Below are 21,242 nucleotides of genomic sequence, written 5' to 3' on the forward strand. Positions count from 1 at the left end.
ATGACAATATACTAGAATCATCAGCTTTTATTATAATAACATGCGGCAATTCCAAATGACTAAGAAATACATTTTTGAAACTCAAAAAATCAAATTGATGAGATCATAAATAGGAAGATCATACACTTTTTCCAAACAGTAGTTCCCCTTTCCATGAATAGATCCAAGCCTCTAAACAAACTACATTGAGAATTTGATTGTCTTTAAAACCATCACAAAAATAACACAAGCATGTATCAAGCCATCTGCGAAGGGAGTTTCCTTGGCTTTGAACCACAAATCACTACTGCATCTAGAAAAGCCAGAAAGGATATAATAACACACAGAAAATGAAGACTAATCCAAAAAATAAAGAGGCGTCAAGCTCCTTAATCATACCAGAAGATCAGTGGAATACCATAGTAAATTTCAAGAGCAGAGTTCTACCAATTATACTCTCAAAATATCCCAACTCCATGAAAAGTGTATTCATGCTAGTGTTTAATAATTGTCTCATGTTAAGTTAGAGACCTCAATGAGAACCTAGTCAAATCCCCAGGTATCATATGATGTATACCTAATAGAACTCTAAATTAGCTTGAAAACGGCAGGCATTTTATCACCCCAAAGAATATTCCACAATGTTTTGATAGAAAATGAAAGATAAATGCCAGCATCTCAGAGAAGAAACTTCTTATTCCTAATTACATAATAACTCAAAAATGTGTAGTCCTAGTGGTAAAAATACAAGCCACTTGGTGTTGAAAAAATGTACTGACAACGTCATTTCTATTCTTGGTGCTGGATTATTTTATTTATGATCAAATTCATTGATTAGCTTAAAAGTTCTGGTAGGAGAAGATTTTCAAACCTGATTTTCCAATCGCATTGACAGTATCAGTGTTGGATATGCTTTCTTGGGTAGCATTATCTTGCATTATCTCTTCTATCAAAAAAACAAACAATGTAAACTCAATTATCTAGAGGTAATTGGCCATTGCAAATACTTTGAGATCATGCACATGATCATCTATTTTCCTCTTGAAACTTGTATATTTGTTGTAGTTTATTCTCCAATCAAGAAGGTCATCTGACAGATATAACAAGCAAGAAATGCAGGCAAATCTTCCAAATTATTAGTTAATTCACACCACCCAATTAACTAGAACTTCCCTTGGGAATAACAACTGAAAAGAATTCACAATTCAATTCATAATATAAAATCAGATTATATAGCATGACATTCATTCACATGAAGGTATACCATAACTATTGAAGAAACTTCAGAAATCAAACAGCGGGACTAGATACACCATTAAACCTTTTTGCACATAACACCTCATTGCCTTGCCAAATAACCGATCAATTTGTTCCTTAATACAATATGTATGGAATTTTCTATAAAAAATATCATCTTAGCCTCAATGCATTACCTTTCGTTTTATAGGAAAAGAAAGAGGAAGATCATGACAAAACAATAACAGTAAAGAAACCCTGACCATATTCTTAATTTCCAACGCATTTCAATAAAAGGAACACGGTGAGGCTAGGATTCCCTTTTTACCATACGATCATAAGTAAAGAACATGAGAAGTCATGGCTGCAATAAAAGGCATTCTGTGCAAAACAATTATCTACAAGGACCAGAACAAGAAAAATCAGAAAACAGAGGGACTATATACGCCATCAATTCTTTTTGCACAGAACACCTTATTGCCTTGCCAAATAACCAATCAATTTGTTCCTTAAGACAATATGTGTGAAATTTTCTGTAAAAAATATCATCTTCCAAGATTCCCTTTTTACCGTACGATCATAGGTAAAGAACATGAGAAGTCATGGTTGCAATAAAAGGCATTCTGTGCAAAACAATTATCTAAAGGGACCAGAACAAGAAAAATCAGAAAATAGAGGGACTATATACGCCATCAATTCTTTTTGCACAGAACACCTCATTGCCTTGCCAAATAACCAATCAATCTGTTCCTTAAAACAATATGTACGGAATTTTCCATCAAAAATATCATCTTAGCCTCCATGAACTACCTTTCATTTTATAGGAAAAAAAGAGAGGAAGATCATGACAAAACAATAACAGTAAAGAAAACTTGACCATATCCTTAATTTCCAACGCATTTCAATAAAAGGAACACGGTGAGGCTAGGATTCCCTTTTTACCACACGATCATAGGTAAAGAACATGAGAAGTCATGGCTGCAATAAAAGGCATTCTGTGCAAAACAATTATCTAAAGGGACCAGAACAAGAAAAATCAGAAAATAGAGGGACTATATACGCCATCAATTCTTTTTGCACAGAACACCTCATTGCCTTGCCAAATAACCAATCAATCTGTTCCTTAAAACAATATGTACGGAATTTTCCATCAAAAATATCATCTTAGCCTCCATGAACTACCTTTCATTTTATAGGAAAAAAAGAGAGGAAGATCATGACAAAACATTAACAGTAAGAAAACTTGACCATATCCTTAATTTCCAACGCATTTCAATAAAAGGAACACGGTGAGGCTAGGATTCCCTTTTTACCACACGATCATAGGTAAAGAACATGAGAAGTCATGGCTGCAATAAATGGCATTCTGTGCAAAACAATTATCTAAAGGGACAAGAACAAGAAAAATCAGAAAACAGAGGGACTATATACGCCATCAATTCTTTTTGCACAGAACACCTCATTGCCTTGCCAAATAACCAATCAATCTGTTCCTTAAAACAATATGTACGGAATTTTCCATCAAAAATATCATCTTAGCCTCAGAGCATTACCTTTCATTTTATAGGAAAAAAAGAGAGGAAGATCATGACAAAACATTAACAGTAAAGAAAACTTGACCATATCCTTAATTTCCAACGCATTTCAATAAAAGGAACACGGTGAGGCTAGGATTTCCCTTTTTACCACACGATCATAGGTAAAGAACATGAGAAGTCATGGCTGCAATAAAAGGCATTCTGTGCAAAACAATTATCTAAAGGGACAAGAACAAGAAAAATCAGAAAACAGAGGGACTATATACGCCATCAATTCTTTTTGCACAGAACACCTCATTGCCTTGCCAAATAACCAATCAATCTGTTCCTTAAAACAATATGTACGGAATTTTCCATCAAAAATATCATCTTAGCCTCAGAGCATTACCTTTCATTTTATAGGAAAAAAAGAGAGGAAGATCATGACAAAACAATTAACAGTAAAGAAACCTTGACCATATCCTTAATTTCCAACGCATTTCAATAAAAGGAACACGGTGAGGCTAGGATTCCCTTTTTACCACACGATCATAGGTAAAGAACATGAGAAGTCATGGCTGCAATAAAAGGCATTCTGTGCAAAACAATTATCTAAAGGGACCAGAACAAGAAAAATCAGAAAACAGAGGGACTATATACGCCATCAATTCTTTTTGCACAGAACACCTCATTGCCTTGCCAAATAACCAATCAATCTGTTCCTTAAAACAATATGTACGGAATTTTCCATCAAAAATATCATCTTAGCCTCAGAGCATTACCTTTCAGTTTTATAGGAAAAAAAGAGAGGAAGATCATGACAAAACAATAACAGTAAAGAAACCTTGACCATATCCTTAATTTCCAACGCATTTCAATAAAAGGAACACGGTGAGGCTAGGATTCCCTTTTTACCACACGATCATAGGTAAAGAACATGAGAAGTCATGGCTGCAATAAAAGGCATTCTGTGCAAAACAATTATCTAAAGGGACCAGAACAAGAAAAATCAGAAAACAGAGGGACTATATACGCCATCAATTCTTTTTGCACAGAACACCTCATTGCCTTGCCAAATAACCAATCAATCTGTTCCTTAAAACAATATGTACGGAATTTTCCATCAAAAATATCATCTTAGCCTCCATGAACTACCTTTCATTTTATAGGAAAAAAAGAGAGGAAGATCATGACAAAACAATTAACAGTAAAAACCTTGACCATATCCTTAATTTCCAACGCATTTCAATAAAAGGAACACGGTGAGGCTAGGATTCCCTTTTTACCACACGATCATAGGTAAAGAACATGAGAAGTCATGGCTGCAATAAAAGGCATTCTGTGCAAAACAATTATCTAAAGGGACCAGAACAAGAAAAATCAGAAAACAGAGGGACTATATAAGCCATCAATTCTTTTTGCACAGAACACCTCATTGCCTTGCCAAATAACCAATCAATCTGTTCCTTAAAACAATATGTACGAGAATTTTCCATGAAAAATATCATCTTAGCCTCAGTGCAGTACCTTTCATTTTATAGGAAAAAAAGAGAGGAAGATCATGACAAAACAATAACAGTAAAGAAACCTTGACCATATCCTTAATTTCCAACGCATTTCAATAAAAGGAACACGGTGAGGCTAGGATTCCCTTTTTACCATACGATCATAGGTAAAGAACATGAGAAGTCATGGCTGCAATAAAAGGCATTCTGTGCAAAACAATCATCTAAAGGGACCAGAACAAGAAAAATCAGAAAACAGAGGGACTATATACGCCATCAATTCTTTTTGCACAGAACACCTCATTGCCTTGCCAAATAACCAATCAATTTGTTCCTTAAAACAATATGTACGAAAATTTTCCATCAAAAATATCATCTTAGCCTCAGTGCAGTACCTTTCGTTTTATAGGAAAAAAAGAGAGGAAGATCATGACAAAACAATAACAGTAAAGAAACCGTGACCATATCCTTAATTTCCAACGCATTTCAATAAAAAGAACACGGTGAGGCTAGGATTCCCTTTTTACCATACGATCATAGGTAAAGAACATGAGAAGTCATGGCTGCAATAAAAGGCATTCTGTGCAAAACAATTATCTAAAGGGACCAGAACAAGAAAAATCAGAAAACAGAGGGACTATATAAGCCATCAATTCTTTTTGCACAGAACACCTCATTGCCTTGCCAAATAACCAATCAATCTGTTCCTTAAAACAATATGTACGAGAATTTTCCATGAAAAATATCATCTTAGCCTCAGTGCAGTACCTTTCATTTTATAGGAAAAAAAGAGAGGAAGATCATGACAAAACAATAACAGTAAAGAAACCTTGACCATATCCTTAATTTCCAACGCATTTCAATAAAAGGAACACGGTGAGGCTAGGATTCCCTTTTTACCATACGATCATAGGTAAAGAACATGAGAAGTCATGGCTGCAATAAAAGGCATTCTGTGCAAAACAATTATCTAAAGGGACCAGAACAAGAAAAATCAGAAAACAGAGGGACTATATAAGCCATCAATTCTTTTTGCACAGAACACCTCATTGCCTTGCCAAATAACCAATCAATCTGTTCCTTAAAACAATATGTACGAGAATTTTCCATGAAAAATATCATCTTAGCCTTAGAGCATTACCTTTCGTTTTATAGGAAAAAAAGAGAGGAAGATCATGACAAAACAATAGCAGTAAAGAAACCTTGACCATATCCTTAATTTCCAACGCATTTCAAAAAAAGGAACACGGTGAGGCTAGGATTCCCTTTTTGTCATACGATCATAGGTAAAGAACATGAGAAGTCATGGCTGCAATAAAAGGCATTCTGTGCAAAACAATCATCTAAAGGGACCAGAACAAGAAAAATCAGAAAACAGAGGGACTATATACGCCATCAATTCTTTTTGCACAGAACACCTCATTGCCTTGCCAAATAACCAATCAATCTGTTCCTTAAAACAATATGTATGAAATTTTCCATCCGAAATTATCATCCTAGCCTCGTTGCATTGCCTTTTGTTTTGTAGGAAAATAAAGAAAAAGACAATTACAAAACAATGACATTACATAAACCCTAACTGTATGATTAGGGTGGAAAGTATTGCAAGAAGAGAGAAATTTTCGGCATTTCTCTCTGGTTTCTGTTTGGGTGCGAAGGACCCGTAATCATACAAATTGAATTGCTGCTAATATTAAAACAAATCCACGAAATCAAAATTTCAAAACCCTAACCCTGGTCTTTAATTACAACAGAAACATAAAAAAAAGGGGTAGCAAAGAGATGAATGAATACCGTTTGGTAGGCGTTAAGAGAGAGAGGTGGAAGGCTTTGATTTTTCGCAGGCGTAATTAATTCGACTAGAGCCCGCTCGTATTCTGGGACCAGAATTTCCCATGACGGAGCTGAAACCCTGATCCTAGAAACTGCCATAAAAGAAACCGAAGGAAAAGGGAGAAGAGGAGGAAGAGGAGAGAGGAGAGGAGAGAGGAGATTTCCGTGATATGCCAGGTCATATTTGGTGTTTTTCACGTGATGTTTACGCTGGCAATGATTTTACGCTAACTTAAAATCAGGTCTTTGTGTATCAATCCATTCTAGGCCCGGATTTTCTAGGCCTTGAAGTCTCCCTGTACAAGGTGATCCGATCCACTCAGCTGCATAGGTCCAAACGAAAACAACCTGGGTCTGAGCCTCTATTATCTGTATGGAGGGCTAAAAAATGAAATTGCTTTCATTCAAATACATGCATCAATAGCTAATGACCCTGGGCTAGGTTAGTGTTGATGTCTTTCCTTTTCCAACGGTTTTCTTGGCATATATTTAGTAATGTAGTTGAAATTATTTTTCTAAATGGATATTTCATTTGAAAAAAAATCATTTTTTAAATAATTTACAATGTGTTTTACGTTCCCACGTCAAGAATTTTTAAAATCATTTGGAAAAACATGAAATTAATAGTTTTTAAAATAAAAATTACTTTTATTTGTCTATAAACTAATTAATAAAGCACGGAATTCAATTCTCATGTAACAATGAAAATGAGTAAATTTTTAGTCTCTTACTGTCTGGTGGAGTAATTATCACCCACGTCATGTCCACCTGTCACAGTCACGAAACCAATTGAACTGTTTTCTCGAGCTGGTTAACAAAATAATGTTTTGTTAATTAAAAAAAAAAAGATGTCAATAAAATAATGTTTTGTTAATTTAAAAAAAAAGATGTCAATAAAATAATGTTTTCTAGTCGCTATTTCATGTTGGTTATATTCCAGTTTTCAAACCAATCATCATTATGGACACCGCGACATGGAGAAGGAAGGTGATCATACCTGCAGTGGTTAAAAAGACTAATGATGCGTGTCATGATGTGCCATAAAAGAAGATGCACAAACCCATGATCCAAGCTTAAACTTTTACTTTTCAATGCGCCTTTTCCAATCCCCAGGAGGGTGTCTCAAACAGTAAAATAATGGTGAAAGTTGTTTTTTTTTAAAAAATATATATATTAAAATAAAATATATTTTTTATTTTTAAAAATTAATTTTAGGTATTAATATAGCAGAATTACACAGAAGTAAATAATAATAATAATAATTTGAAAGAAAAAAAAAACACTCCGGGTCAATTAGATGACCAAACACCCTTTAAAAATCAGTCTTCAACATTATCAATTTTTTTCAATACTCGAATTCAAATCAAACAACCAACGAAGTCGTTTTATCTGCCCTATTTCACACGTTGACTTAAACAACAAAGGTTTTTCTTTCCTACGTGGCTGCTATTTATTTTTAAACTTATACAGGAGTTATAATCTAATAAAAAAAACTAGGTTGAATTTAATGTTTTTTTTTATATATTTTTTTAATCTAAAACAATGTCCATTTAGAGTTGATTTAAATTAATTTAATCAATCTAAAATTCAAATTTTAAGCTAGGTTAAATTCTTAGCCGATTTAAAACTATAAAACCTAATATCAACATAAATTTGAGAATACGTGACGATCATAAAAAAAAAAACAACATAAACTATCCTCTTTCTACAAATCCAAATTGTGCATACGAAGGGTCCACACTTTAACTACCTTGTCCAAGGGTCCACTGGATCCCAAATTCCACAACCCCCCCGCTCCTCTTCCGCTCTATCCGCGGCAGACAAATATTTTAAATTTCTTTATTTTATGACCAAATTACCCCTCCGTATCTCCCTCAATTTCTGTCTTGCTCCCCTCACTCAACCTCTCTTTCCCCTGGTAGCACCTCTCTTTTTCTCACAAGTTCCTCTCAGAGTCAAAATCAATATCACTTCACTTTCTCACTGGCCCCAAACAGCAACCCCTTTCTCCCTCTATTATCTCCATTCTGATTCTTGACACTAAAAAAAATCACACTCCCCGTCACTATCAGTTCTCTCAGTCCCTCAAAGCCGGCCTTTGACACCGTCACACACAGGCGGCCCTGTAAGATTCCGTTATACAAAACCTCCCTTAAATTTCGGTTTCGTGGTTGGACTTTTTCTTAAATACTTTTGAATTTTGAAATCCGTCCGAGGAACCTGATTTATTATTCACTAATCACTGTAGTTTCTGTCTTAATGGCAAGTTAATTAATTCGTAGATGACAATTTCAAAAATAGAATTCAATCATTTAATTTGCTTTTGGTTTCTTTTTAATGGACCGAAGTGTCATTAGATGTTTTTGACCGTTAGCAGAGCGAGAGAGGAAAGTGAGAACAGTGAACTTTTTTGTAAGTGAAGCTTTCTTTTCCTTTCTTCGCTTCGCTTCGCTTTTTAATTTCTTTTCTTTGTTTCTTGATTCTGTTTGGTTCCTTAGAAAACAAAGGAATGGGAAAGGATAGAGCAAGAAAATTGTTCAGGTGCATGTGTTGATATTTTCGTTAAATTTTCAAGTACCGGCAACTGTGTGATTTTTCAATTTTAATTTGTCCCTTTCTTCCCTTTTTTCATTAGCTTCTCAGCAGCCAAAAAGCGTTTTTTCCTTTTTCTTTAAATAGGTGATTTAAGATTTAACCATTTTTCTTTTCTTTTGCCATCTGTTTCTCAGTCTCTAAACAGTGTCATCTCTTTCTCTGTTCTTTTCTTCTGTACTTTACTTTCTCTGGAATTGTAATTGAATCTTCTTTTTCGTTAATCACGATGTTGTTTGATTATTAAAGGCTTGTATAATATTAGATTCTTCGTGTCAGATTTGTGTAATTTTTTAAAGGGTGGTGGTTAGATTGGAGACGAGGTTTTTTTTAGGGTTTTTGAGAATTGAAAATGGTGAGGGTAGTCTGGTATTTTTAAGGCATAGCTCAGTGCTAAGGATTGGATCACAAGCCCTGACACGTGCATTTGATAATCGTTTTTTTTCTGTTCTCTGTTTTTTTTTATTAATTAATGCAAATTTATATTGCTGAATTTGATGTCTGCTTTCGTGTTTATTGCTTCTTCTACATTAAATAACTGACATGTTTTTTTCTCTAGGTATTCATTTATTTTCTGCTTGTGCGTGTGGGTGTCTATATTGTGTTGCTATGTGAAATCCGTTGGCTCTTGATGAATAATTATCCGAGAAAGTTATTTATTCATGAATGCTCTAGGTTCTCTGTTTTTTTATTTTATTTTTATTTTTATTTTGTTCATGTTTGCCCGTTTGATTTTGAATGAAGGGCAAAGAAGTACTCTAAACTTATTGTTTTAATTCAAGTATTTATTATAGCAATTGAATCTGACCATCTTTTGGATCTTGGGTTTGAAATTAGTTTCAGTTATGTATTTTTGGTATAGGACTGTCATGTTTTTTTTGGCTATATGTATCTCAGGTTTCTCAAATTGTTAATTGGGTTTTGTACCTGTTAACGTGATGGTTTGGAGTACCAAACCTGTTTATTTATGCTTTTAGGGTTTTCCGGTACGAATTCATAATTAGACCACCTTGTTGTGTGCTTTCTTTTCACTTTTTTAGATATCTTAATCTTGATGTGGTGGCTTGTGTGTGTGGGTGGGGGACTGGAATCCTAGCTTAGTGAATGTGCCATGAGGTGTGGGTACTGTGTAGTTTGTGGACTAATGACCATTGTCCTTTTATTTGCTTTATACTCGTCCACACTCTTGAGTAATCTCAATGATCATTATGTGTGTATCGAGTAATATCAATGATCATTATTTGTGTATGAGTTGCTGCATTCCTTTTCAGATATTTCTTTGTAAGATTTTAATCCAGGTTTCCCCTTCTAATTTCTTACATAATGTAATTTCAGGTTCAGTGAGATCCCTTCTGTCTGAAGACTGATAAAGCACAGGATTGTGAGCTACCATTTTTCATGAGCTACAAATAGCAGTTCTAGTTTGAGATAGACAGATGAAGAAACTATTCTTTTTTAGATCTTCTTCCTCCAATGATGGAAACAACAATACCAGTTCTCCACTGTCAGCAGATAAGCAAGTTTATTGGGAGGCACCATTGGAAGGCAAACCAAACAATCAAGATAATGATAATGCTCAGTGTAATTTTTGGAGCCCCAGGGGACTATTTTCAAAATCTGGAAAGCAAACATATGATAGCCAGATCCCAAGCAACAGTTCGGGTCTTAGAAGGAGCCGCTCGTTGTCATCAGCTGCCTTTCTTGATGATGGGATGGGCCAGATGAATTTTTCTTGTACAAATGATGAAACAATATCTTCTTCTAGCAGTTCCAGTGGTGCTCATCAGCAACGTGATCACTCATCTCGGTGAGACTTTTGATCTCATTAACATCAAGTTATAAGGATTCATTGACACCATTTAATGATCTTGAATACAAGCTTGTTTGCATAGCTCTTCTGTGCACTTTTTATTTGAATTGCTTCTTGAGATTAATTCAAACTTTTTTCTGATTTATGACAGTAGGCGCAATCTTACTCCTGAGAGGCGAGCCAAGACAAAGCGATTTGAAGTGGCAGCTACTGGACTAGAGAGATCTGGTCATTCCAAATCTCATTATGATTCGTCAGGAAATTCTTCTTCTAGTAATGTCTCAAGTAAAATTGTGGATCGCTACATTGATGGAGAACAGGAGCAGGAAATGAGCAAGCCCAAACACTGTTCACAGAGAAATTTTACTGGAAGTGGAAATGCTGGTGGAAGACTTCCTCCACGAGTTCAATACACAGCCCCTGCTTCACCAGCAGATAACATCAAAGATAAGCCCAGGTCTCACTCATTTCGGGAATTTAGAGGGGCTCGACAGAAGTTTTCTTCAAGAAATTGGGTGGATAAGGGATTTGGCCATGAATCTCCACAGAAACTTGCAAGGAATGTCATGGAGAGGCTCTCCCAGGCTCGTGCTTATCCAAAATCAAGTTCTAAGAAGTATGACCGTGACATTCCTATCACAATTGAAGATGTCTACGGTGGATCAACGAATTCATACATGGATGTTCCTGCCCGAAAAAGCTACTCATTGGAGGAACCTTGTGAAACCATTAACGGTTACAATGGTGATGATTTCTCAGGCTTTCAGAAGCAAAATTACTTCCTTGGAGATGATTTTGGGGATATGAACTCTGTTGGTAGTGATGACATGGTAGATGTTGAACTACAACGAAGATCTAAAGAAGCTGAGGAGAGGATTGCCCTTCTTTCTGAAGAGCTTGAGCAGGAAAGCTTTCTCCAAGATAGTGGATTTGATGTTCCACCATTGATGCAAACTATTCAAAGCTTAATAGAGGATAAGATAAGCTTGGCAATTGAAGTTTCAGGTCTTCTGAAATCTCGAATTGCTGACAGGGATTCTGCCAAGGAAGGTTTTCGATTAGCAAAGGCAGAATGGGAGGCAAGGAACCGAAGATTAGAGAAGGAGAAGAGTGAATTGCAGACAGCTCTGGAGAAAGAATTAGACAGAAGGTCGAGTGACTGGTCATCAAAGCTTGAGAAATACCAGCTAGAAGAGCAAAGGCTTCGTGAACGGGTTAGGGAGCTTGCAGAGCATAACGTTTCACTCCAGAGGGAAGTATCTTCTTTTAGTGAGCGGGAAGCGGAAAACAAAAGTGTGATAACATATTCCGAGCAACAACTCAGGCACCTGACTTCAAAGGTGGAGGAAGTGAGTGATGAGAATCAAGATCTGAAACACAATCTTTCTGAGCTGCAAAACAAGTATGCAGTGGCAGAAGAAGATTTAGATTGTATTAAAAGGAATTTTGAAGAGAAGAACAAGGAGTGCAAGGATTTGCATAAATCCATAACAAGATTATTAAGAACCTGCAGCGATCAAGAGAGGACGATTGGGGGGTTGCGGGAAAAATTTAGTGAGGATATTGAGAAGAAGACATCATTTGACAAGTTTGATAAGCATGTGACACAAATGCAAATGGAGCAAATGAGGTTGACAGGAGTTGAACTGACTCTCAGGAGGGAGGTGGAATCTTGTAGGCATGAAATTGATTCCCTTCGACATGAGAATATAAACTTACTGAAGCGCTTAAAGGGTAATGGTGAAGAGGTTGGTGCTTTAACTTTCAAGCTAGATAAGGAAATGTGGACACGTGTTTGCTGCCTGCAAAATCAAGGATTGTCTTTGTTAAATGAGAGCATCCAGCTTTCTGCTAAGTTAATGGAATACATCAAAGGGAAAATGGGCCACTTTCAAGAATTTAAGCAGGGTATGGAAGTTTTGGGGAATGGTTTAGATGGGCAGTTTATTGTTGAATCTGATATGAAAGTTCAGGGCTTTAAGCGTGGAACTGAAAGCCTAACAAGGAGTTTGCAGACAATATCTTCTTTACTTCAGGAGAAGTCCAATCCTGGTGCTTCAAAATCTCATTCCCCAAGCAGTAATTTCGATGGCTCTGAGAAACTTAATCATACTCCAGAGGTAGGTTGCTGTTTAAATCTGTTCTTGTAGCATGTGTTTCTTTTGATTTCTGTGGGTGATGGTCATGATGCAAATATTTTCATTTGATCTTTAATTTGGGTATTAAAAAGTTTACTGTTCATAAACTTGCTTTCAACCCTTAGTGCTATCATTGATGTTCTCTTTCATCTTCACAGGAATCGTTGAGATTCGAGCTTAAAGCTGAAGCTTTGCTTACAAGTCTGTTAAGAGAGAAGCTGTACTTCAAAGAGTCGGAGGTCGAGCAGTTGCAAGCTGAAATAGCAGCAGCAGTGAGAGGCAACGACATCCTCCGATGTGAAGTCGGGAATGCACTGGATAACCTTGCTTGTGTCTCTCATCAGCTGAAAAATCTTGACCTTCAGGTATTCCTAGATACCAACTCTGCAGCAAAAATCTTACGTTACATATCACTTTATATGTTCATTTACACAGCGTGCTTTGCCAACATTGCTTGTGTGAAATGCATGTACAAAAACACTTAATTGTAAGATGATGCTTCAACTTGACGGGTTGAATTCTGGGTTGATTTGATCAGCTCGTAATGTTCCCTAAGCTCTTTTCTGTGCATGATTGCCTAACCTGTGATTTTGGTGAGATGGGCTTCTGTAAGCTGAAATCTCTGTTGTGGAGGTGAAGTGATGTGCTGGCCCTGTGTAGCCTGTGATGATTGAAAGTTCTTATAAAGCAATTTCCTTCATTTTCGATGAATGGTGAAACTGGCATGAGGTCATTTTCTGCCCTCATTTTTCCACGATTGTTTTTTATTGCCATTCTTAAAACCAGTTTGGTGTCGATCATTATCCTTTAATTTTAAAACAATATAAAAATTGTTATTTTAAATGCCTGCTTTTTGTTGTTTTTTCTTTCAGTTTAGTTTCTTTGCTATGACATGATTCAATGTTAATGTACATTGAAAACTAACTTTGTTATGATGGACATCTTTGACTTCACTGACTTGTTCACTCCTTTTTATTCTTTGGTCCATATTGTGATCGGCTTTGCATTTTTTTGTCATATTGCATGAAAACAATTGCCACTAAAACAATTTAAAATTTTTTCCTTTTTTAGGATACCAAAAGCCAACAACATATGATCTTTTGGCACAGCAGTTTGTCAGACCAGTGATAATTTTGCATTTTTTTACTTGTATTTTAAGTTTGGAGAAATCAGCAAAGAAGTATAATGAAGTGTTGTACCCGATTTGCTGTATGATGTCTCTTTGTAACTTCATTACTTGGGAGCTATTGTTAGGCCTTAAGATTTGGTTACCAGTGTACAGTTAGAACATTTGAATTTTTTTGTTTTTTCCTTAATAATTATTTCTCATAAGAAATAGAGCTTGTCGGTAACTACAGCTGTCTTATTATTTTTTTTTGTCTTGGCTTTTTGCAGTCCTATAGTGTAAGTAATGTTTTTGTCTTTTTTAACAGATGCTGAAGAAGGATGAGAATGTAGATCGGCTACGAAGTGACCTCCAAGCATCCGTGAAGGAATTAACAATGATTAGGGGGGTATTGGCCAAAGTTTCACAGGAGAGAGATATGATGTGGGAGGAAGTGAAGCAGTACAAAGAGCAGGATATGCTATTGAATTCAGAGATTAATGTATTGAAGAAGAAGATAGAGGCCCTAGATGAAGATAGTCTTCTTAAAGAAGGTCAGATCACAATCTTGAAAGACACCCTAGGTAGCAGGCCTTTTGATCTCCTTGGCAGTCCTAGTTGTACACGAGAATTCTTGCTAGAATGATTGCGTGGGAACAACTTTTTTTTTCTTGGGTAGGGTGTGCAGGCACGTACTGTTTATAGTTTGAAATTGTGTTCTTGGGGTTTCTTTACATTTCTTATACTTTCCTTTACGTCATTTCCTTACTGCAAGCTTTGATGGGTAAAGATGTTAAAGCTTCGAAAAATCTACACACCATGATTCATTGTGTATACGTAGTTGGTTTCCTCGTTCCCTTATAACTATGAATAGATCTTTGCAATTTTAATTCTCTCTCTGTACCAGTGTGTCTGTGCGTGGTCCAGCTTGTTCACTGTGTAATGGCAGGAGCAGGAGGAATGGGTTCTGATTCCATGGTCGATTTTCTATCTTGCCAATTTGTTTCCAAGTTTTTGTAAGAGTACAGTATACTTCATATTGTCTGGTGTTTGGTTTTAAGCTTCAAGATGTTCTGATCTCATCTTGAACTAATTATTTAATCTCGATTCCCTTGCTAAAAATTTGCTGGCAAATACATTGGGACCTCAGGATCCAACCTAGAATCAGCAAGTCACAGGTCTGACGATGGTAGCATCTTTTCATTAATGACATATCCCTAAGACACTGGACCTTTGTTTAATTGTTGACACAATCGTGTTGTTGCTTGTAATGGAATTCGTTAGGAGCCGACGTTGTGTAATTGTTGGTGTCCCTGCCATTAATTGGATAGCATTATATTTTAAACTTTGATGAATGTGGCGCACCACCTAGAAATGGCTAAAAGGGTTTGTTAAGTTTGCTGCATCTCTGGCTGGATTCCACACCGTCCTTCTGCGGGAGGATAGAGGCAGACATTATGTAAAACAGAGGCTAAGCAAATGCTCCGAGATTCTATAGAAAAAGAGTTCAACGGGCCAGAACTTAATTGTATTTTTCTCAAAAAGTAACACGGACTGGCTTTGGAGGTAAAAGCTTGCATGATTCTACGTTTTAAAAATATTTTTAAGAAAGTTTTAAAAAAAAATTTATTTTAAATTACTATTTTTTTAGATATTTTTAAATTATTTTAATGTATTAATATTAAAAATAAAAAAAAATATTATTTTAATATATTTCAAGCAAAAAACATTTTAAAAAATATCATAACACCAACATCAAACACATACGTGCTTTAAGCTCAAGGAAATACATTAAGTATACGTGTGTGATTTTGAAAAATACTCTCATCTTCCATCTTCGTGAGGTAGTCACTAGAACTTCCAGTTAGTGCTAGAAAAATTAATTAGAAATGTTTTTCATTTTTTAAATCAAGCAACGAGTTAGTCTTATAAGGTCATATTTATAGAAAAATTATATTACATACAATAAAAGATAAAAGCTACGCCAGAGTGCATTAGGTTTCGAAGGTTGCAAAGTGAGGCATAAAACCTTCTTTAGAATGACAATAATCCAAGCCATACCAGACATTTTCAGGCACAAATGTTCTAAAATAGAACACATAAGAAACTGGTACTAAAGCACCGCTGCTTTCTTGATGAAGCACCTTGACCCATCCTGGTCTCCAATCATCAGTACCAACTTTCTTAAGGTACAATGAGCACACACTTTGCTTCATGCACGTTCCACTTGCCTCAAACAAGTCTATGGCACATCTTTCAAATCCTCCATACGCACCACCTTGTTTCTTAAAACCCTTTGGAGCATATAACAGCTTGGGGTTCTTTAGATGCTTCACTATGATCAAGTTCCCTGCAGAATCACTGAACCTAACACTGATGTGATCTTTAGTTTCAGCAGATGGAGCACAAGTTGTTTCAATCTCAATTGAATATGAACAGTTTTTTGATGATGATCCTTGGAAGGTGACATTCGTGGCTTGGTTTAAAATGCCCAGAGAAGAAATTGTAATGGCTACGATGAAAAGGATCGGAGAGCTTGTTCTCCTCATCGAAAATTGTTATCTTGGTTCTAGCTAGTCTTCGTGTCGAGGTCATGCATATATATTATTGGTTTTGCTAGGATATAAAGAAGAGGGGACATAAAGGATCACTAAAAATGGCTTTGCTTTCGATAAAGGCAGGCGTTTGTGGCAGTGTAAGTGGGCTACTTTGAGAAAGAAGAGGGGATCCCTTTCACTTTCAGTCGTGAAACGCTATCTTCTAACTGTTACAGATTCCGAGACTTGAAAAAAAATTCGGTGGCATCCCTTTCCAAAGATGGAGCATAATTTTAATATGGGACTATTTTAGATGCCTCTTGTCCTACGAGTTAACAATGATATTACATCTCAGTTATTAAACCATATGAAAATAGTATTAGCTTCGAGATAGGTGATTACTAATAATATGGTAGTCATTGAAGACTTATATAATCATTAACTTCAAGACCCATAGAATTAGTCGAGAGACACATAAGTTGCCCAAACACCCGTATTAATAATAATAAAAAAAAAACCTCTTCTATTCTTTTTCTCGGACATATACCACAATATTGCGCTCACTTTTTCTTCTTTTTTAACAACACGATTTAAGCTTCTAAAGTAGGAGAATTAGTGATATTTTTCAATGATCCAGCTCTGGCACTAAAGCACATATTACTGCCTATAATTAGTCACGGGAAAGTGTCCATGTTCATCATCGAGTTCTCCAATTAGCTGTTGAATAAAAAATTAGGTTGGTTATACGCTTTAACCCTGAAAACAGAAAGAGAGTTAGCACCTGGTCCTGGTTTGCAAAGAAGACAGGCCTATATAAGCACATCCGTCTCGGGCTCAGGCTAGTCTTGGGCCTGAAGAGGCTTCAGACCCATGACTACCCATAGTAGATATTTCTTTCCCTCTAAATTAATGGTTGGCGCCTTGGCGGCCTCAAATCACATCTCTCTCTCTCTCTTTCATACACGTAGAATTAGTTGTTACTTCTATCAAAAAATAAAAGAAAAAAACCTCGGGCTGGTATATCAGCCATACCGAGCTCAGTGGTGAGTGGTCGATTCTTGCAAAGCAAGAGAGCGACTTTTGAGTTCAGATCCCACCTTTGCCAACAATGAAGCAACGTGAAGCATTGCAAATAGCAATCCCATCCATTATTGCATCTAAGGCCCCTGCATGACAATATCAATTCCACCCACAGTTGTATCATAAATCATGCCATGTTAACAATCAATCCTCCCTACTGATAAATCAAAGGTCAAAACCGTTTTTTCCCCAGCTCCATGTGATGCAATATTCCCTTTGGCATGGGAATCAACAGAATCCTTCAAAGCACCGAGGCGAGGCTGTCCTGAACACAAAACAACCCCTAACTTATCCTTGTGCGAGTGTTCATCGGTAGGCGTTTGACCAGGCGGAGTCTGGACAGTTTGCTCAGGTACCGCTTCAGTAGGAACTTCAGTGGCGTCCTCCTGCTCAGCCTCTCGACTATCATCATTGGGATGTGAAGGTTGAATATGTTCTGATGGTACAAGTAGGCACACTTGCTTCCCAGCTATTGCAGACAGAACAGTCTCCTTAAATCTGGCCATGTCAGCACTCATTTTCTCCATGTAAAACATCACATCCTCTCGAAGTTTCACCATATCTTTACGCAATTCGGCAAGTTCTTTATTCTTTGCAACCTGCAGCACGAAACAAATCCCAATTGTCAATGCTTGTTTATATTGGTAGATGATGCATCATAGAAGGGAGCATCTTACAACTCACCGTAACACTGTGTGATGCCATAGCGGAAACACCTCTCGTAACCAGTTCAACCTATTTGTCAGAAAAAAAAAAAAAAAGAGGTTGTTTATTAAAGAAATTCCAGAGCTTGTAAGATGTTTAGTAGGGTAAATGGAAAGCATGAATTTGAGAAAGGTGCTCTAATGCCTACCTTATCACTGTCCATACCTCCAAGCTTGTATACCTTCTCAAACACGAGACTTTTGGCATCTTCATCCCAATCACAAATCCGAGGTGCTAGTCCACTTGCTCTTGGTAATTTAATTTGGCCAACATTGACATGCTCCAAGTAAAAGATCTGCACAAAAATGCAAGTGTAACTATAGAGAAGCAAGATCACAACTAATTTGAAGTTGTGCGCATCAGAAGTCTATAAACGAATCCACCAACCAATACAATCATACCTCTAAAATGAGAAGACACCCAGTCAGCCGCTTAGCTTTGCTAGGCGCAAAATCGGTCTCGCGATATTTCTTAATTCCACTAACAAGGCCCTCCAATGCATATTTTGCCCAATTGAGAGCGCAAACAATTGAGAGATTTTTCAAGATGCCAAAGCATGATGGACTGACATATACAGATGTGCTAGGCCGTATCACAGTAGAGATGGCATACAGAAGGAATTTTGCTTGAAACTCAGGACTGGCAGGGATTGAAGCCAAACCATCCCCTAGCTGACCAGCATGAATTCGATCTGAACCAAGGTTGTACATCATGCGGACATCCTCGTCATTTCCAATAAATTGCTCCACGCTAAGCCCAGACGATGGCAGACCCAACAGCCACTCGACTCCACCAGGAGTTAATTTCAATCTCCCTCCATGAACCTCTAACTCACAAGATTGTATGTCAAACCTGGCAGCAAGATCTTCAATCACTTGGAACTTCCTTTTTTGCTTTTTAATATGCAAGAGCCCAGCAAGTCCAAGAGCATTAACTGCTTGAATCTGATCTTGATCAAACATTTTGACAACTGCTGCAAACTTTCTCAACGAACACCGGGAATCAAGATATGCCTGGATGGTCAAAGGAACCATTAAAAAGTTATGGCACTTAGGCTTTGCCCAAGATCAAAATTAAAAATCATATTTGGATAACTAGTTAAATCTTCATAATTTTCAGCAGGCAAGCCCCAACCCAAATTACCTTCTTTGGTGCTTCAGGGCGCTCACCTCTCTCTTTTACATGATTTTTCCAAGCATCTTTCACTGCATCTTGGAATGGTCTCTTCTCCTCCTCTGGGAGTGACTTCCATTGCTTTGCGACATTCTTTGGAGCCTGAATCCAAATCCCCCACCCCCAACCGATAAACCAGTAAACACAATTGAAATATTCTGTTGAAGCAGTCGTGACATCTAAATTTCACGCAGAAAAGCTTACTTCAAACTTCTTGTACCTTCAATTTCTTCTTCCCCCTATTTTCCCTCTCTCCATCCAATCCTTTGCTCAAGCTAGAATCACAAACACTCATCTAGTTAACACAAACAAAATACAAGTTGCCTAATAAAGGGATCAACTTTTTATTCTTTCCAAACTCACTAATATTCAATGAAGCTGTTGTGAGGCCGCTTTTTTGATGTGCAGGATTCGTCCACCTCTATTTCATTTGCATTCTGCTTGCATTTCTCAAGGGAATTGCGTTGTGCTCCAGTCTGCGAGGCACTGGGATAAAGTAAACCCAAAAATATGCCAAGTAATCATTGTTAGAAACACCTCAAAGCACCGGTTTTAAGTGAAACAACCAACTATTCAATAGATTTTAACAAACCTTGGCTCTGCATTATCGGAACTTGATGCAGCCGCTGCATTAACACTTGGACTTTCTTGGGAATCTTCACCACCATCCATCACTGTGATGATTAAGATCACCGTTGAAATAATTTTTCAAATAAAAAGCTTATCTCATTTCAGTTTCATGCATTTATTCTCATAAATTCAGTTATTTCTGACAAAAAACAGCTGAAGGCGACGTTAATGCAATTCAAAAAACAATAAGAAATCCACAATTTGAATTACACTCTGCATTAAAGCATGAACAAAAAATCCCTCAAAAGAAAAACCCGCAAACCAAAACGTAATTAACTATCAAATCCATGTTTATTTAGCGAAATTAAAGTGATTGAACATGTATCCAGAAAGGAAACGTGACATGAGAAGAACCTAAATGATAATTGAGCAGCCAATTTGCTATATAAGAAAACACGCACCTGGTATGTTAGAGGAGAAGGTGGCGCACGGTGAAGAAGAGACAGCGAAAGTATCTGAAAACAAAAGTGAGAGTCCAATCGAATGAATCTCAGTTTCAGTGTTTTTGCCAAAACGAAAGCCCTCTGCTGATACATTCGTGAGTTACACTACCCGAAGGCCATTTGTCGTTCGTCATTGCGCTAGTTTTTACAGTTTAGTTTGAAAAGGTGGATTTGATAATAAAAAAAAAATATAAATTGTATTTTTTTTAATTAAGATTTAGATGATTTTTTTGATTAAATAAGTATTTTTAAAATTATAGTTAATATAAAATATACTACCAAACAGATTACTCTTGAATGACACGTCATCGGGAATCACAATCTTAGCCCTCAGGAATGCCAATTTGTCCCGGCCCATCAGGTAACCGCTCCGATCCGTCAGGAAAACAAGTTCGTGTGCCCAGACCCATACGAGCCACATCCCAGCCCAAACAAATCTTTTTAGTTTTATCAGTAGTGGGCCATTGATGGGGCCTCGGGCCACCACCTCTGCTCCCCGTTCGACAAAAATAAATTGCTTTTAGGTGATTTTTATAGGTCTTGCTTTTGCTTCGGTGGTTGACAAGTAGCAATCCATGAATAAGACTTGGATATTTATCTAATGTTTTTTATGGTTCCTAATTTCAACGGTTGAATAGTCGTTTTTTAAATAATTAAAAGGAATATCGATGGAGCCTCGAACTCCCATCTGTATTCCCTGTCGAGCTAAATATATAGTTTTTTATCTATTTTATTATTATTCCTGGTTCGAGCATTTTAGTAATATTTTCTTATTTTTCAAACAATTAAATAACAGTTTTTATTTTTCATTGTTATATGTATATTAAATCAATATACTATATTTTGTTTCATGTTAAAAGCACCCCTTCATAACTCCAAATTCCCCAATATATTATAGTTCATCATGTAATACACCAGCCATCATATAAATTACCTAAGAATTAGTTATTCCAGCACGG

At 36.6% G+C, this 21,242-nt stretch overlaps 3 protein-coding genes and 2 long non-coding RNA genes across 9 annotated transcripts; 2 read left to right on the forward strand and 3 right to left on the reverse strand.

The window, feature by feature from the left end:
* Positions 1–1,446: 1,446 nt before the first annotated feature.
* Positions 1,447–4,860, forward strand: LOC127905909 (uncharacterized). Its single transcript, XR_008060446.1, has 3 exons — positions 1,447–1,556; positions 2,171–2,541; positions 4,778–4,860. It is a non-coding gene; the product is annotated as an uncharacterized LOC127905909 (long non-coding RNA).
* LOC127905908 (uncharacterized) lies at positions 2,548–5,372 on the reverse strand. Its single transcript, XR_008060445.1, has 3 exons — positions 4,260–5,372; positions 3,577–3,887; positions 2,548–2,829 (listed from the first exon to the last, which is right to left on the reverse strand). It is a non-coding gene; the product is annotated as an uncharacterized LOC127905908 (long non-coding RNA).
* A 2,601-nt stretch (positions 5,373–7,973) lies between these two features.
* LOC7458621 (uncharacterized) lies at positions 7,974–14,608 on the forward strand. Of its 5 annotated transcripts, XM_024611032.2 has the most exons (6): positions 7,974–8,195; positions 8,419–8,482; positions 9,998–10,469; positions 10,624–12,592; positions 12,769–12,975; positions 14,044–14,608. In XM_024611032.2, the coding sequence occupies exons 3-6, from the start codon at positions 10,099–10,101 to the stop codon at positions 14,359–14,361; spliced, it is 2,865 nt and encodes a 954-aa protein (XP_024466800.1). In that variant the 5' UTR covers positions 7,974–8,195; positions 8,419–8,482; positions 9,998–10,098; the 3' UTR covers positions 14,362–14,608. The 5 variants fall into 5 exon arrangements, with proteins under 5 accessions (XP_024466800.1, XP_002315264.3, XP_024466802.1 ...); XM_002315228.4 differs by lacking the exon at positions 8,419–8,482; XM_024611034.2 differs by lacking the exon at positions 8,419–8,482 and having other exon boundaries at positions 10,627–12,592.
* Positions 14,609–15,709: 1,101 nt separating this feature from the next.
* LOC7489614 (embryo-specific protein ATS3A) lies at positions 15,710–16,264 on the reverse strand. The gene has a single exon (XM_002316292.3). It carries the CDS (start codon positions 16,262–16,264, stop codon positions 15,710–15,712), a length of 555 nt encoding a protein of 184 aa, XP_002316328.1.
* A 1,103-nt stretch (positions 16,265–17,367) lies between these two features.
* On the reverse strand, positions 17,368–20,449 carry LOC7458622 (uncharacterized). Its single transcript, XM_024609754.2, has 9 exons — positions 20,242–20,449; positions 19,803–19,884; positions 19,574–19,696; positions 19,431–19,485; positions 19,181–19,312; positions 18,439–19,050; positions 18,186–18,332; positions 18,017–18,067; positions 17,368–17,931 (listed from the first exon to the last, which is right to left on the reverse strand). Exons 2-9 carry the CDS (start codon positions 19,880–19,882, stop codon positions 17,470–17,472), a joined length of 1,662 nt encoding a protein of 553 aa, XP_024465522.1. The 5' UTR covers positions 19,883–19,884; positions 20,242–20,449; the 3' UTR covers positions 17,368–17,469.
* Positions 20,450–21,242: the final 793 nt, after the last annotated feature.

This window comes from Populus trichocarpa, chromosome 10 (assembly GCF_000002775.5).
Source record: "Populus trichocarpa isolate Nisqually-1 chromosome 10, P.trichocarpa_v4.1, whole genome shotgun sequence".
In the NCBI taxonomy this organism is placed as follows: Eukaryota; Viridiplantae; Streptophyta; class Magnoliopsida; order Malpighiales; family Salicaceae; genus Populus; species Populus trichocarpa.

Bases quoted from the DNA above. Each gene is read 5' to 3' on its own strand.
- LOC7458621 (XM_024611032.2), top strand. From the start codon at position 10,099: ATGAAGAAACTATTCTTTTTTAGATCTTCTTCCTCCAATGATGGAAAC. The intron at 10,470-10,623 runs GTGAGACTTTTG...GATTTATGACAG, and splicing joins CAACGTGATCACTCATCTCG to TAGGCGCAATCTTACTCCTG. The intron at 12,593-12,768 runs GTAGGTTGCTGT...TCATCTTCACAG, and splicing joins AACTTAATCATACTCCAGAG to GAATCGTTGAGATTCGAGCT.
- LOC7489614 (XM_002316292.3), bottom strand. From the start codon at position 16,264: ATGAGGAGAACAAGCTCTCCGATCCTTTTCATCGTAGCCATTACAATT.
- LOC7458622 (XM_024609754.2), bottom strand. From the start codon at position 19,882: ATGGATGGTGGTGAAGATTCCCAAGAAAGTCCAAGTGTTAATGCAGCG. The intron at 19,697-19,802 runs GTTTGTTAAAAT...ACTTTATCCCAG, and splicing joins TCCGATAATGCAGAGCCAAG to TGCCTCGCAGACTGGAGCAC. The intron at 19,051-19,180 runs GTAATTTGGGTT...TTGACCATCCAG, and splicing joins GCCCTGAAGCACCAAAGAAG to GCATATCTTGATTCCCGGTG.